We start from the raw sequence: 17,176 nt of genomic DNA, 5'->3' as shown, positions 1-17,176 counted from the left end.
TTGATGGGCACAATAGCTGCATCTAATGGGCACAGTGAGGCTGCGATTGATGGAGGGGTTCAGTATTTTTCTGTCTGTTTGCTGCACCCTCCAAACATTTTGAGCACCAGCTGCCACTGTAAATTGAAAGAGGAGAGAGAGAATGGGGGAAAAAGTAGAAGAGAGAAAGAAGATAAAAGAAAAAGGCATAGGCAAAGGCATAATGAGCTAGTATGCATAACATACTAGCTCATTATGAATTACTTACCTGAGATCGAAGCCGCGGCATCTGCCTTCGTATGCCTCCGACGACGACGCCATCTATCTGGCGACTTCTGGGTATCACGGCTCCGGCGCTGTGACTGGCCGAAGCCGCAATGACGTCACTCCCCCGCATGCCCGCTGGTGCAGCGCCGGAGCCACGATGACATCACTCCCCCGCATGTACGCTGGTGCCGCCACTAACAGCATGATCGCTGTTAGAAACGGCACGCTCAGTGCGCCTGCGCCTGATGTCTACGGTGCATGCGCCATAGACGTCAGTGCCGCTATTCCTGCAAATATCTCCTAAACCTTTTAGGTTTGGGAGATATTTCTTGCACCTACAGGTAAGCCGTAATCTAGGCTTATCTGTAGGTTAAACTGGCTGTAATGGGTTTAGAACCACTTTAAATGCAGCAACACAATGTCTATCATAAAGTCTAATTTTTTTATTGTACAAAACATCAAAACATTTGCATATACATTTATCTCTAGTTAAACTATAAAAACGTAGGATGACATCAAAAAAATCCCCTGAAAAGTAAGGCAGAGAAGTACTGTAAATTTCATTTTGCTGATGGTTCCCAAAATAATTGACAGTACTTCTCTGCCTTACTTTTCAGGGGATTTTTTTGATGTCATGGGCTTTGAAACTGCAATTTGCACTGTTGACTTCATTTAACAGAAATCTATGCAAGTCACAATGAAATCGGTAAAAAGTAGTGCAGGAACCTTTTTCATAATCGCTGCGACATCACTGGTTCCATTGCTGGCAATGGGGTGAGCCAAAATTGCATGACAAGTCGCATCGGTGTGAATGGGGGCTTAGGGCTTGCCCATCACATTGTTGGGACACCAGAATGATCCCCTTCATTAACCACTTGCTGAATGGCGCCTACAGCATGGATGGCTAGTTCTGGGAGGCCGTCATGTGACGGCCTCCTGTGATCGCGCCCGCTGCTGGGAACGGGTGGCACGCTCTGTGATCACAGTGTCTGAAGGACACTGCTAAACACAGACTGAGGTAAAGAGCCAATCAGCAGCTCTTTACCATCAGCTGTGTCCAACCAATCACAGCTGATCATGAATGTAAATAGAAGCTGGTTATCAGAACTCCTTTCCTCACACTGACAGCATAAGATAAAGAGAAGAGAGCCGATAACTGGCTTTTTTTTTTTTTTTTTTTTTTAAGGGACATCTAAACTGATAATCAGGCCACTGATTATCAGTACAGTTCCAACAGTGCCCACCAATGCTGCCAATAAGTGCCCATCAGTGCGGCCTATCAGTGGCACCTATCAGTGCAGCCTCATTAGTGCTCATCAATGCCCATCAGTGCCGCTTCATCAGCACACATTACCTATTCCCAAAATGTTATAACAAACTGAAAATTTTTGGGGGTGTATTTTAAAAAATGTCAGCTTTTTTGCGTTTATTTAGCAAAAAAAAAAAAAATAAAAATAACCCAGTGGTGATTAAATACCACCAAAAGAAAGCTCTATTTGTGTGAAAAAAAGATTAAAATGTCATATGTGTACAGTGTTGTATGACCGTGCAATTGTCATTCAAAGTGTGACAGCGCTGAAAGCTGAAAATTGGCCTGGGCAGGAAGGGGGTAAAAGTGGGCAGTAGGTAAGTGGTTATTAGAGTTGCCACCTCATCCCTTTAAACCCGAACACCTATGAATTACACACGTTCTGAGGCTAATTAAATGAAGATAAGGCACCAAGTGAGTTTAATTACCACCTTAATCAGCCACAGAACCCGTGTAATTAATATGTGTTCAGGTTTAAAGGGATGAGGTGGCAACCATAGTGGTTATGCATATATTTTTAAAATGCATGCGTGTAGGTAGCGTTATACAAGTCACTCATTCATTCACTCGTAAATGGGGTCGTGATTGTTTGCTGCGAGTTCCACGTCTCTTTTCAGTTTTTCACTCTGCACTATTCCCTGTGTGAATGGGAGTGCCTGTGCTGGTTTCAGTAGTTGAAACAACAGATGTAACCAGGATAGAGATTTGGATAGGCCAGGAATGTGGGGGATGGGGCCTCCACCACTATTTATGTCTGAATAGTTAACTCTTTCTGTTATTTCCTGCCTCCATTATACTAAAGCTTCCTGCTCTTCGGAATAGTGAGAGCTTTACACAATTCGGAAAAGAGCAGTATAGCACTTGGCAGGAACCTATCAGGAATACGTAAAGACGGCCAAATGGGTAACTCTGCAAACTCAGTATGAGGTCAGACAGATAATCACATTACAAAGAAAGGGTCCAAGCATTGCATCCTGGGAGGAAGGGAGGAAGGGAAGAAGGTCACATGATCCTTCGCACGTACAAAAATACATTTCAGAGGGTTCCCAAAGTGGAATCACAATGCAGCATGGTAAACATGAACATCAGAGAGTTTGAGGTGTTCTACCAACTAAATCTGGTGGACAAAGTGACAGGTGCTCTTTGGAGGGGAACTGTAGTTTCCTTGGGTCTATATTGATATTAACCCCCTCCAACAAATTCGTTGAGCTGGATTAGCATACTCACCCACCCAACAAATTCAGTGTTGTCCTGTTGTGATCCGCAGATCCCCTGCCACATGCTGGGTTCAATGTGACCATGTTCCTTTCTGACGTCATCAGGAGGCTATACCCAAACCCATGGCTCTGCTCCAGCTTTGTTCCTTTGATCCCAAATGGACAACCTGTATGCTGGCTGCCACAGCCTGCCTCCACTGTCCATCAAACGTATAAAAAGTATAAGCCACACTGCTGGCTTGCTCACCAGGATAGGTGAAGTCGCTACCCTGGTGAGCAAGCCAGCAGTGATGAAACACGTCAAGGAAGGTTGTTTTTTTTCGGGTGGAGACATTAATGTATGCAGTCTTTTTGATGAATTAAACACAAAAAGAAGAGCTAAGCTTTGGACTGCAGCTCACTCACACTGCTAGCTTGCTAACAAGGATATCCTTGTAATCAAGCCAGCAGTAATGAAAGGCGTCAAGGAAGGTTGGTTTCGGGTGGAGACATCAATGTATGCAGTCTTTTTTTCTTTTTATATGAATTAAACACAGAAAGAAGAGCTAAGCTTTGAAGTTCAGTTTATATTTTTTTATATTGCCATCAGGACACTGGTTGTCTCTCCCAGATCCTTGCAGCTGGCATTCTGATGAAACACATTGAGCATGTGCAGTGTGGTGTAAAAGGCCCTGAAGTTTCCTTGGGAAGCTTGACGTCATTCTCACCTTTGCATTATTAGAAGAAGTTCCAGCTAGCTGTCCCCAAAAAAATGTTGCTACCCCTCTCCTGATTAAAAAGAAAAATCTGTGATTGTTCGAAAGGGGCTTGGGGAGGAACAATAATAATAAAAGATGTAAAACTGGGTGAAGGTCTACGTTAGCAAAATATAAGGGTACCCAATGTGTTGGCTGTCCATTGCTTAGCAATACTAGCCAATCAGGTGATAGTGATCATCTGTTGTGCCTGCACATCCAACCAGAGATAAAGAGGACCATTGGCTTGGGGGGCAAATACAACCACATGGACCTTTCATGATCAGTCCAGATTCACATTTTCCAGCATCAACCTTCTTTGCAGTTCTTTGCATTTGGCCACATGGCATCTCAAAGCATCTCAAAGAATCAGTGTAAATGCAGATCCGAACGGGTAGCAGGTAGCTATATAATGTCCAACATGTGTCAAAGATGATGGGTCCTACTGTGATGCTAAAAATGGTATTTAGGACTGGTCTGGGGGCAAATGCCCCCCTGATCCCAGCCCAGTTCTACCCTATACCCATCGACCCTCTAATTTCTACCCAACCATCATTTAATGCAACCATTCTTAACCAGGGTTCTTTGAAAGCCATAGGTTTCCTCCAGTGGTGGCTAGGGGTTTCTTTAGCTGTTGCCATCTGACTTCCCATCTGATTGTACCGGCATTGTCCTTGGTCCAAAGCCACGTAGCTGACCCAGCGCTATGATTGCAATGGTGTCATTCTGGCCACCTCTTCCTACTTACTGCCACCAATGTAAGTGGCATATTGCCATTTATCCCCAGTAGACTAATCTTACCAGGAGTTCCTTGAGCCCTAGAAATTATTTCAAGGGTTCCTTTGGAGTAAAAAGGTTGAGAAAGACTGATTCAATGTATTAGGCCTATCGAAAACTGTCTATTGCAGCTTTTGCTATATTATTCACCTTCAATGCAGAGCTGCCCCCCCAATACTTCTCTTCCATTAGATGTAGGCAGCTTTTACAGGGCGGCAGCTCTGCGCCGGGTCGTGTATATATTTTAATGTGATCCTACACTTCCACCTGCACATGCGCGCCAATCTGAAGAAGCCAATCTGCGGGTGTAGGGCACGCTATGTCTGTCAGCACCCACCGATCGTTGGGCAGAGACTCAGAACGGAGCTCTGCCTATGTAAACAAGGCAGATCTCCGTTCTGACAGTGGGGAAGGGATGGATTTTGTGTTCCTGCAAAACAGGGACTAAAATCCATCTCTTTCCCTAGTAAAAGCAGCACATACAGTACACATAAACACTGGCTAGGCACACAGTTACGCCTCCCAACTTTTTTGAAATAAGAATGAGGGACACCAATTGGCAAAAGTATGTAGGCATAGGACACAACTCTTGCCACGCCTCCTTAAAGGAGAATTATACAAAAAAAAATTAGTTCAACTCACGAGTGCTTTTTTTTACCACTACTATAACTTTATATTGGCTTTTAAAATTTACAAATGCAGCAATATATAAAGGTTTAGCACTGGGAAACACTTTTTGAAAGATAAATAGTGTATTTTATATACAACTATATAAGATCAGACCAAAATGAGGAGGAAAGTGGGACAGAGGGACTTTGTTCCAAATCAGGGACAGTCCCTCGAAATCAGGGAACGTTGGGAGCCATGTGATCGCCCTAGAACAGTGGTGGTGAACCTTGGCACCCCAGATGTTTTGGAACCACCTTTCCCATGATGCTCAACTACACTTCAGAGTGCATGAGCATCATGGGAAATGTAGTTCCAAAACATCTGGGGTGCCAAGGTTCGCCATCACTGCCCTAGATGTTCCCAGCCAGTGTCATTAGTACGGTGACAGTGCATATTTTTAGCACTGATCACTGTATTAGTGTCACTAGTTGCCGCAAAGTGTCAGTTAGTGTCCGTTTGTCCACCGCAATATCGCAGTCCTGCTATAAGTCGCTGATCGCCACCATTACTAGTATAAAAAAAAAAAAAAATCAGTAAATATATACCATAAATTACCGTCATTAATAGTTAAAAAAATAAATAAATAAAAATACTGTATACCAAAGATTGTATTACGCATTGTGTAAACCAATCAATTTGCTCTTATTGGGATTTCTTTTACCAAAAACGTGTAGCAGAATACATATTGGCCTAAATTTATGACGAAAATTAATTTTTATTGGGTATGTTTTATAGCACAAAGTAAAAACCTGTCTGTCTTTTTTTTTGTATATAGCGCAAAAAATAAAAAACGCAGAGGTGAAGATCAAATACGACCTAAAGAAAGCTCTATTTGTGTCGGGAAAAAAAAGACATACATTTTATTTGGGCACAGCGTCGCACAACCACGCAACTGTCAGTTAAAGTGGTGTATCGCAAAAAAAAAAATGGCCTGGTCATGAAGGGAGGGGTAAATCTTTCCGAAGGGCAAGTGGTTAAAGGTCAGCCAGAGTCATTCAACCCAGTTTCTTCAATCCCACACCCCATGGGGCGACCGCATCACACAGCACTGCACGGCGCTCACGTGTCGGTAGAAGAGCGTCACTCATTTCTGGAGGAAGAAGTGCCCACTGGCACCTGAATAGTGGACGGACCCATGATGTCATTGGATCAGAAGATGATTTAAAATGTATTTCTATGAGGTTACATTGTAGGGTTCTCCTTTAAATGGTTCATATACGGCAAAGCAAGCATGAAAACCCTACTCATTGCTTTCCTGTATTTTTTGTATTTGGCACAAAGGTAAACTTTTTTATTACCATAGATATAGACTGAGCATTCCTTTTTATCTTTTAGCTAGGGCCAATCTGCTGCACAGCGGTTATCTCCTGCCAAACTACACAAATATCACAGCGTACAGCACAGAAATAGGTTATATATTAATACACGGGTAAGGTAGAATGAACACATAATATTCACAACCATACCCATACCCATTCCCTATACAGGGAAGGAGGTATCTTATACACTATATTAGTATTGTGACACCTGCCTTTACACACACATGAGCTTTAATGACATCCCAGTCTTAGTCCGTAGGGTTCAATATTGAGTTGGCCCACCCTTTGCAGCTATAACAGCTTCAACTCTTCTGGGAAGGCTGTCCACAAGGTTTAGGAGTGTGTCTATGGGAATGTTTGTCCATTCTTCCAGAAGAGCATTTGTGAGGTCAGGCACTGATGTTGGATGAGAAGGCCCGGCTTGCAGTCTCCGCTCTAATTCTTTTTTTTTGTATAATGTGAAAGATGATGTTACGCCACGTAAATGGATACCAAACATGTCACGCTTTATAATTGCACACACTCGCGGAATGGCGACAAACTACGGTACCTAAAAATCTCCATAGGCAACGCTTTAAATTTTTTTTACGGTTACCAGGTTAGAGTTACAGAGGAGGTCTAGTGCTAGAATTATTGCTCTCGCTCTGACGATCGCGGCGATACCTCACATGTGTGATTTAAACAGCGTTTACATATGCGGGCGCGACTTCCGTATGCGTTTTCTTTGCTGTGCGAGTTCAAGGGGACAGGGGTGCTTTAAAAAAAAATGTTTTTTTCTTATTTATTTTATTTATTTTTATAAATAAAAGAGCAATTGAGAGAGAGCGATTGATTCATTAAGAGCAATTGATTCATTGAGAGATTGATTCAATCTCTCTCAATTAACCCCTTCCCGCCCAGCATACGCAGGTGTACTTGGCTTTCAGGGGTTATACTGGGATGATGCCCGCAGCTGCAGGCATCATCCCAGTACTGTGTTTTAGAGCCGGCGATCGGCTTTCCAGGTATAACAACCGATGCGGCTGAAAGCCGCTTGGCCGTTATACCGGAGGTGCGGGAGGGGACGTGCCCCCCTCCCGCCTCCTCCCGCCGCTCTTACCGGGCCCCCCCGTTTCATCGGGAGGCCTGATGACCAATCTAAGCAAAAAAAAATTGCGATTCTCATTTTGGCCAGAATCGTGCAGCTCTAGTCTGAGGGACAGTGAACTTGCCCCCTGTTTAAAAAGTTTGAGGACCCCTGCTGTACACGGTAGGGCCTGGGAAAAAATCGATTTAAATCTTGAATCGAGTTGAGAGGTCAAATCGATTCAAAATTTAAGCAAATCGATTTTTTTCCATTTTTTTTTTTTCAACGCGCCGGTCCCGAGGAGCTGCGGGCAGGAGTTTTTAGGCGAGGCCGCGGCTTCGGCCTCGCCTAAAATGAACTGTGTTTAAAAAAAAAAATTTTTTTGATCACTTTTATTGCTGTCACAAGGAATGTAAACATCCCTTATGACAGTAATAGGTGGTGACAGGTACTCTTTATGAAGGGATCGGGGGTCTAAAGTACCCCCGATCCCTCCTTAGCACTTCAAAGTATTCAGATCGCCGTTTTCGGTGATTCTGAATACTGTATTTTTTTTTTAAACCGGCGCCATTGGCAGCCAAGTAAACGGGAAGTGACGTCATGACGTAGCTTCCGTGTTTACTATTAGGAGGCTGGAACGAAGCCATTCACAGCTTCTTTCCAGACTGCCACTAGCCGCCGGAGGCGGCCGATTGGTCATCGGGCCTCCCGATGAAACGGGGGGCCCGGTAAGAGCGGCGGGAGGAGGCGGGAGGGGGGGACGTCCCCCCCTCCCGCACCTCCGGTATAACGGCCAAGCGGCTTTCAGCCGCATCGGTTGTTATACCTGGAAAGCCGATCGCCGGCTCTAAAAAACAGTACTGGGATGATGCCTGCAGCTGCGGGCATCATCCCGGTATAACCCCTGAAATCCGAGTACACACATCTGCGTATGCTGGGCGGGAAGGGGTTAATTGAGAGAGATTGAATCAATCTCTCAATGAATCAATTGCTCTTAATGAATCAATCGCTCTCTCTCAATCGCTCTCTCTCAATCAATCTCAATCAATCGCTCTCTCTCAATCAATCTCAATCAATCGCTCTCTCTCAATCAATCTCAATCAATTGCTCTCTCTCAATCAATCGCTCTCTATCAATCTCTCTTTCTCCTAAAAAAAAAAAATTACGTTGCGAGAATCGTGAGAGAATCGTGATCTTTTTATCCTAAGCAAAAAAAATTGCGATTCTCATTTTGGCCAGAATCGTACAGCTCTAGTCTGAGGGACAGTGAACTTGCCCCCTGTTAAAAAAGTTTGAGGACCCCTGCTGTACACAGTAGGGCCTGGGAAAAAATCGATTTAAATCTTGAATCGAGTTGAGAGGTCAAATCGATTCAAAATTTAAGCAAATCGTTTTTTTTCGTTTTTTTTTTTTTTCAACGCGCCGGTCCTGAGGAGCTGCGGGCAGGAGTTTTTAGGCGAGGGCGCGGCTTTGGCCTAGTCTGCGGCTTCGGCCTAGTCCGCGAGGCCGGATGTCTCGGACTAGGCCGAAGCCGCGGCCTCGCCTTAAAACTCCTGCCTGCAGCTTCCCAGGACTGGCGCTGACACCGCGCCGGTCCCGAGGAGCTGCGGGCAGGAGTTTTTAGGTGCCGCGGACTAGGCTGAAGCCGCGGCCTCGCCTAAAAACTCCTGCCTGCAGCTACCCAGGACTGACGCTGACACCGCGCCGGTCCCGAGGAGCTGCGGGCTGGAGTTTTTAGGCGAGGCCGCGGCTTCGGCCTAGTCCTCGAGGCTGGAAGCCACGGACTAGGCCGAAGCCGCGGCCTCGCCTAAAAACTCCTGCCCGCAGCTCCTCGGGACTGGCGCAGTGTGCACAAAAAAAATAAACTCGATTCAATTCATGAATCGAGTTTTTTTTAGGAAAATCGCTGATTTTTTTTTTAAGAAAATCTCCCAGCCCTAGTACACGGTACCTGTGTCTTCCTGGGTGTGGGGAAACGTCTGGCATTTTAAGTACAGAATATTTTCAGCCCTTCACCTTCCATGTGCATGAGGCCATGGAAACCGACTGAATCAGAGTTCACCCCTAGATCTAAATGAACATTAATGCCGCGTACACACGAGCGGACTTTTAGACCGGACTGGTCCGATGGTCTATCCGACGGACTTTCGGCGGACTTCCGACGGACTTTCCTAACACGATCACACCAAAGTCCGACGGATTTGTACGTGATGACGTACGACCGGACTAAAATAAGGAAGTTGATAGCCAGTAGCCAATAGCTGCCCTAGCGTCGGTTTTTGTCCGTCGGACTAGCAAACAGATGAGCGGATTTTTCGACCAGACTCGAGTCCATCAGAAAGATTTGAAACATGTTTTTTTTCTAGGTCCGTCTGACTTTTGGGTAAAAGTCAGCTGGAGCCCACACACGATCGAATTGTCCGACGGAGTCCGGTCCGCCGGACCAAGTCAGCCAGAAAGTCCGCTCGTGTACAGTTTGGGGGCAGAAGCACTGCAAGGGAAGATTTTTATTTCAAATCTCTTTCACTGCCTGTTAAAGATATGTAAATACTCTAATATCCATAATCTGAACGGGGGGGGGGGGGCACATTAACCCCTTCACCACCATTAACGTAAGGCTTACATCAAAGCAGAACTGATTCCCTCTGGCCATCTTAGAAACTCTAATGCCGCGTACACACGGGCGGACTTTTTGACGGACTAGGTCTGGAGGACTTTCGACGGACTTTCCGAATGAACAGACTTGCCTACACACGATCACACCAAAGTCCGACGGATTCGTACGTGATGACGTACGACCGGACTAAAATAAGGAAAAGAATATATGTGGATGCGGCGCTAGAAATATGGTGACAAAAAAACACAAAAATATTGAATTGTGTCAAATGTTTAGAAGTGGTGAAAACATAATGAAAAAGAAAAACTAAAGCAGTGTCACATAAGTGAATATATGGTAGTAGATAAATGACAAATATACTATGGATAGTAGATTATCAATTGACAATCCAACTAGTAATTACCACTCCACAAACATGATCGAAATAGTATAAAAATTAAATTAATAAAAAATTGTATAAAGTGTCCATAGAGCAAAATCAACAAGTGTCCAAAAACTTCATATAAAGTGATGATTACAACCCAACAAAGAAGTGATGTGTATATGAATATATAGCTTCTTCAGAGTTCCAGTATAATAGGATATCCATGCAAGATTGTGAATTGAAAGATTTACAAAGAAGATCCCAATCGCCAAGGAATGGTGTTCACCCAATGTGAGTAAGTGATCTCCTTACCAGATGCCAGGACCGCCACGGTGGTCACACCAAACACAGGGATTAAAGTCTCCCAAAACTCATCGGTGTAAATCCCCAGCCTCTTGATCCTTTTCATGAAGTGGATCCAGGCCTGGCGGTGTGCATGACATCTTGCATGGATATCTTATTATACTGGAACTCTGAAGAAGCTATATATTCATATACACATCACTTCTTTGTTGGGTTGTAATCATCACTTTATATAAAGTTTTTGGACACTTGTTGATTTTGCTCTATGGACACTTTATACAATTTTTTATTAATTTAATTTTTATACTATTTCGATCATGTTTGTGGAGTGGTAATTACTAGTTGGATTGTCGATTGATAATCTACTATCCATAGTATATTTGTCATTTATCTACTACCATATATTCACTTATGTGACACTGCTTTAGTTTTTCTTTTTCATTATATTTTCACCACTTCTGAACATTTGACACAATTCAATAATTTTGTATGTTTTCGTCACAATATTTCTAGCGCCACATCCACATATATTCTTTTCAGGTTTTGGTGTTTGTATTAGAACTTTCTTGATGCAGGCAGCTTTATTTGATGAAATTCAAATTTCTTTGGTTTAAAAACAATATTTTTTCCTTTTTCTAGCGCTACGTTCACCTTTTTGTTTTTTTCATTTTAAAATAAGGAAGTAGCCAGTAGCCAATAGCTGCCCAAGCGTCAGTTTGTGTCCGTCGGACTAGCATACAGACGAGCGGACTTTTCGACCGGACTCGAGTCCGTCGGACAGATTTGAAACATGTTTTATTTCTAGGTCCGTCGAACTTTTGGGAAAAAAAGTTCCCTGGAGCCCACACGCAATCGAATTATCCGACGGACTCCGGTTGCCGGACCAAGTCCGCCGTAAAGTCCGCTCGTGTGTACGCGGCATAACATCTACAGTATGTCAGCTTCAGAGGCTGTCAGCTCATGGGCAACCAAAAACTTTCAGCTATCTGATCCCCTGGACTCCCATGATCACACCCATTCTATTTCTGCACACACATTTGTTCTGTATGAATGTTCTTAGGCTGTTTTCTCTCCAGGTTGAATGTTTTTCATTCCTGTACAAATACCACATTATGGCCACCAGATGGAGCTGGCGGAAATAAAAACGTATTTACTATGATCGTTAGCTCCATCTACTGGCCATAATTTAGTATTTGCCGTATTCTACCTGTATGAATGAAAAACATTCGACCTGGAGAGAAAAAAGCCTAATACCATAAATACACACAAATGAATGAACATACTGTTTCACAGGATGGATAGTTCTGCACGTTCTTTACAAATGCATCCCTTAAACACTTTCATACTCGTACGTCGCTGGACTTTCGGTGGTCATACCGGAATGACCGGCATCACCCCTGTACATTTTTTTTTTAGAGCTGGTAGTCAGCTCTCTTGTAATAGCAATCGGGGTGGCACCAGCTGAAAAATAATAATAATAATAATTAAAGCAACAGTGTAAAAAAAAATCTATGGGAACTGGAAAGTCCCTGATTAGCTCTATGGTCTAAGAAACCGGAGGCAATGAGCATTTCACTTCCGGTTTCGCCAGCAAGTAAACAAGCCATTACTGGCTTGGAAAAAAACATATACTGTACCCCTGGAAGAAAAGCCGGCACTCAGGATAACATCAACTAGCAGGCTTCCTTGAAGTAACATGCATGGCAGCCAACACGTTTCGATAGTCAGGCCTTAACCACCTCCCACCCACCATATAGTAAAATGACGTGCTCAAGGTGGCTCTCTCGTTCTGGGAAGACGTCACCCTCCCTGCACTTGCGCGCCCCCCAGTTGTCGGATGAAATGTCACAGTCCCGCTACAAATCGCTGATCGTCGCCATTAGTAGTAAAAATAAAAATGCCATAAAATATCCCATAGTTTGTAAAGGCTATAATCAATATACGCTTATTAGGATTATTTTTTTTTTTTTTTTTTTTTTTTTTACCAGAAACAAATATTGCTCTAAGTTGATGAAGAAATTCAATTTTTTACATTTTTTTATTGGATATGTTTTATAGCAGAAAGTAAAAAAGCAACGCAGTGTTGTATCGCAAAAAATGGCCTGGTTAGGAAGGGGGTAAAACCTCCCAGAGCTGAAGTGGTTAATGAATAGAATGCATTGAAGTAAAACTATAGGCAAAACTTTTTTTTTTTTAATTTTGGATAAAGCAAGGGAGCGTTATAACCCCTGTTTTCTGTGTCCCATTGCAGAGATCTCCCTTCATTTCCTATCCCATAGCCAAACAGGAAGTGAGAGGAAATCCCTGCAAATTAACCACTTGCCGCCCGCTGTCATATGATGGCGGTGCTGTGCGGCTCTCGTTCTGGGACGGTGTCTTACGACGCTGTCCCAGAATGGCCACTCTTGCGTGCCTGCGGTGGCCCCCGATCTCTGTAAAGAGCCGTGCCCGTGGCTCTTTAACCATGTGATCGGCTGTGTCCAATCACAGCCGGTCACATGTAAACACAGAGATGATGATAACTGGTGCTCATCGCCTCACACATCAGCGGCATCTCCTCGCAGGGGACATCCAGACATGTAATCAGGGCACTAATCATCAGTGCCCTGATTACAATAAAGCCCCCACAGTGCCAGCAATCAGTGCCCACAAGTGCCACCAATCAGTGCCCATTAGTGATGCCAGTCAGTGCTGGCTATCAGTGCTGCCCATCAAAACTCATTAGTGCCCATCAGTGCTGCCTACAGTGCCAACTATCGATGTCACCTATCAGTGCCCACCAGTGCCACCCATCAGTGCTGCCTATCAGTGCTCATCATTGCCACATATCAGTGCCACCTATCAGTCCCCATAAGTGCGGCATATTCGTGCCTCCTCATCAGTGCCACCTAATCAGTGCCCATCAGTGCAGTCTATCAGTGCCCATCAGTGAAGGAGAAAAATTACTTATTTACAAATTTACGAAAAACTTACAGAAACTAAGAAAAACTTTTTTTTTTTTTAAACAGAAGTGATTAAATACCAGCAAAAGAAAGCTGTATTTGTGTGAAGAAAATGATAATAAGCAATTGTCATTCATAGTGTGAGCACTGAGAGCTGAAAAATGGCCTGGGCAGGAAGGGGGTGTTAGTGCCCGGTATTGAGGTGGTTAAGGGAATTCCCTGGGGACCCCAAAGTCACCAGAACCAGTGTCCCTATCAGAAGAGTCTCCCTTTTCTTTTACTTTCAATGGTATTGGTGAATCTCCCTAAAAGGGACAAAGACAGCAATAAAAACCTGACAGGGGTTCTAATCCCTCTGCACTCTATCCAAAGCTAAAAAAAAAAAAAAATTTCTTTAGTTATATTTTAAACTATATCTGCAAATACATTCTTCTACAGATCACATCACATCTCATCTACTTGCACAATTGTCCTGCAATGTTTACATAACGGACTGTGGCAGGAGGAGTGACACTGGGCAGGGATCGGTGTGCTGGAGTCACCGGGAGGTCTATGAACTGGAGGGTGTCGGCCTACCCAGTCCACCGGAGTCCTCCATAACTGACGTTGTGGGTTGAATGACACAGGACAATGACTCCATTGTCTATTCCAGCTCAGGCTGAGCGAGGAGGACGAATCTAATACACAAAAGAATCAGGAAGAAGGACAGGGCGCGGTGTATTCTTCTTCTCTCCGTCATACTCAGACTCTGTAGGTTCTAGAGGGTTAATCCAACCACCTGAAATCAATAGGATTGTGAAGAGTCACCCACAGAGGAGAAGAGAAGAATGAAGAAGAGGAGAAGAATGAAGAAAAGGAGAAGAGTGAGGAGGGGGGTAGAGGGAAGGGACAGGGAGGGGCTGAACTGCTCTGCTGGAGGGATCACAAATACAACAATACATTCTACAATGTATCACTCACATGTATGATAGAGGAGCAGGAGGAGGACACGTGTCATCCCATCCAAGGCGACCACCGCCGTTCTCATCTTCATATTCTGATTATTTCATCAAAGAGCACAAAGATCTCCTCCTCAGTGTGTACTGGAAAACTGAAAGTGAAAGTAAGCAGAGCGTGCAGAATCCTGATTCAGAATGGGATACTCCTACCATAAATCCTTCTATCTCCTTACATCACCAATGATGGGGCTTATTTTACTCCCACTGACACCAATAATGGGGTTTATTTTACTTCCGATTGACGGAACTTATTTTTTTCCCACTGACACCAATGATGAGGCTTATTTCATACCTCCCAACTTTCTGAGATGGGAATGAGGGACACCTATTAGCAAAAGTATGCAGGCATAGGACATACCTCATGCCATGCCCCCCTTAAAGGAGAATTGTATAAAAAAAAAAAGAACTGTTTAAACCCACAAGTGTTTTTTTACCACTACTATTCCTTTATATTGGCTTTTGGAATTTACAAATGCAGCAATTTAGAATTTGGATGAAAGGTTTAGCACTAGGAAATACTTTTTGATAGATAAATAGTACATTTTATATACATCTATATAGATCAGACCAAAATGAGGGACAAATGAGGAGGAAAGAGGGACATTGTTCAAAATGAGAGACAGTCCCTCGAAATCAGGGACATTTGGGAGCTTTTTTATTTTACTCCCACTGACACTGATGGGGCTTATTTTACTCCCAATGATCAGGCCTTTTTTTATCCCACTGACACCATCGATGGGGCTTATTTTACTCCCACTGACACTGATGAGACTTATTTTACTCCCAATGATCAGGCCTTTTTTTATCCCACTGACACCATCGATGGGGCTTATTTTACTCCCACTGACACTGATGAGACTTATTTTACTCCCACTGACACTGATGAGACTTATTTTACTCGCACTGGCACCAAATATAGACCTTATTTATTCCCACTGATACCAATGATGGTGCTTATTCTGCTCTCACTGACACTAATAATGGGATAATGAGACTTATTTTATTCCCACTGACACCAATGATGGGGCTTATTTTATTCCCACTGACACCAATGATGGGGCTTATTTTATTCCCACTGACACCAATGATGGGGCTTATTTTATTCCCACTGACACCAATGATGGGGCTTATTTTATTCCCACTGACACCAATGATGGGGCTTATTTTATTCCCACTGACACCAATGATGGGGCTTATCTTATTGCCACTAGGGATGGGCTGTCTGTTCGAGTCGAACATGAGTTCGACTCGAACATCGGCTGTTGAATCGTTCGAAGATCGAACATTATGGGCTGTTCGCGCCAAATTCGAGCGGCGCATCATGGCCCATATTGCACTGCGTCATCGCAGTGCATTGCTGGCTGATGATGCAGGCCAAGCATGCACTATGACCCGCATTCTATGGCCAATCACAGCGCCGTCAGCGAAGAGAGCCATAATTGGCCAAAGGCAGGGTGCCTTTGGCCAATTATGGCTCGGGGTTAAGGCTCGATTCACACCTATGCATGTTGCTTTTTGGAGGTTTATTTTTCATGCTTGCCACGTTTTTGAGCAGCGTTTTTGCGGCGTTTTTGCCGCGATTTGTGTTTTGCGTTTTTTTGGGGTTTTTTTACAGTTTTTTTTTACAGTCTTAAAAAAAATTAAAAAAAAAAAAAAAACGGCAAAACGCATCAAAAACGTACCAAAAACGCTGCAAAAACGGTGCACTTGCGTTTTTGATGCTTGTCCATTGAATTCTATTACATGCAAAACGCTGCATTTTGCATGCAAAAAAGTCCCTGACCCTTTCCAAAAATGCAGAGAAACAAAAAGGCCTTGATGTGAACATGTTCCATAGGAACCCATGTTCTAAAAATTCCCGTGCATTTCTGCAAAATGCATCAAAAAACGCGCTAGTGTGAATGGAGCCTAAGTTCACACCCTACACTATATAAGGCAGCCTGCACGTCGGCCGTGTGTAGTGTGTTGGTGGCGTTATTAAGAGAGAGGCAGAGAGAGTGTCATTTCGTTTAGTTTGAGCAGGCAGGCGATTCGGTTAGCTGCAGTGTATTTCATATATATATATATATATATATATATATATATATATATATATATATATATGCACACACACAGTCAGTCTAGTTTAGCTAGATCTCACTGCAGACCGTTCCTGCTGTACGGTTTCTAATATACTTTAGGCAGGCAGTTGATTCAGTTATCTGCAGTGTATTTCATATATATATATATATATATATATATACAGTCAGTCTAATATATATATATATATATATATATATATACATATATATATATATATATATATATATATATATATATATATCCACTGCATACAGTTTAGCTAGATCTCACTGCAGACCGTTCCTGCTGTACTGTCTCTAATATACTTTAGGCAGGCAGTTGATTCAGTTAGCTGCAGTGTATTTCATATATATATATATATATATATACACATATATATATATATATATATATATATATATATATACACATATATATATATATATATATATTAAGAAATTCAGATGGGATTGCTGCACAAACAATTTATTTAGAAAATATTCATAAAAAGGACATCAATATGACATCCCATAAACAGGCATACATGATATAAA

General features: G+C 43.1%; 1 protein-coding gene across 2 annotated transcripts in view; it reads right to left on the bottom strand.

Annotated features, from left to right (window-relative positions):
• The window catches only part of LOC141148553 (uncharacterized), a 107,684-nt gene that overhangs the window by 80,858 nt on the left and 9,650 nt on the right, over positions 1-17,176 (bottom strand). The window contains exon 2 of one of the 2 annotated variants that reach the window (XM_073636102.1): positions 14,524-14,653. In XM_073636102.1, the coding sequence (XP_073492203.1) occupies positions 14,524-14,596 (73 nt within the window). In that variant the 5' untranslated portion in view covers positions 14,597-14,653. Of the gene's footprint in view, positions 1-14,523; positions 14,683-17,176 lie in introns of those variants that run through there. The other variant, XM_073636101.1, reaches the window with a different exon arrangement.

This window comes from Aquarana catesbeiana, linkage group LG06 (genome assembly GCF_042186555.1).
Source record: "Aquarana catesbeiana isolate 2022-GZ linkage group LG06, ASM4218655v1, whole genome shotgun sequence".
In the NCBI taxonomy this organism is placed as follows: domain Eukaryota; kingdom Metazoa; phylum Chordata; class Amphibia; order Anura; family Ranidae; genus Aquarana; species Aquarana catesbeiana.
This window is presented reverse-complemented; position numbering and strand designations above follow the sequence as displayed.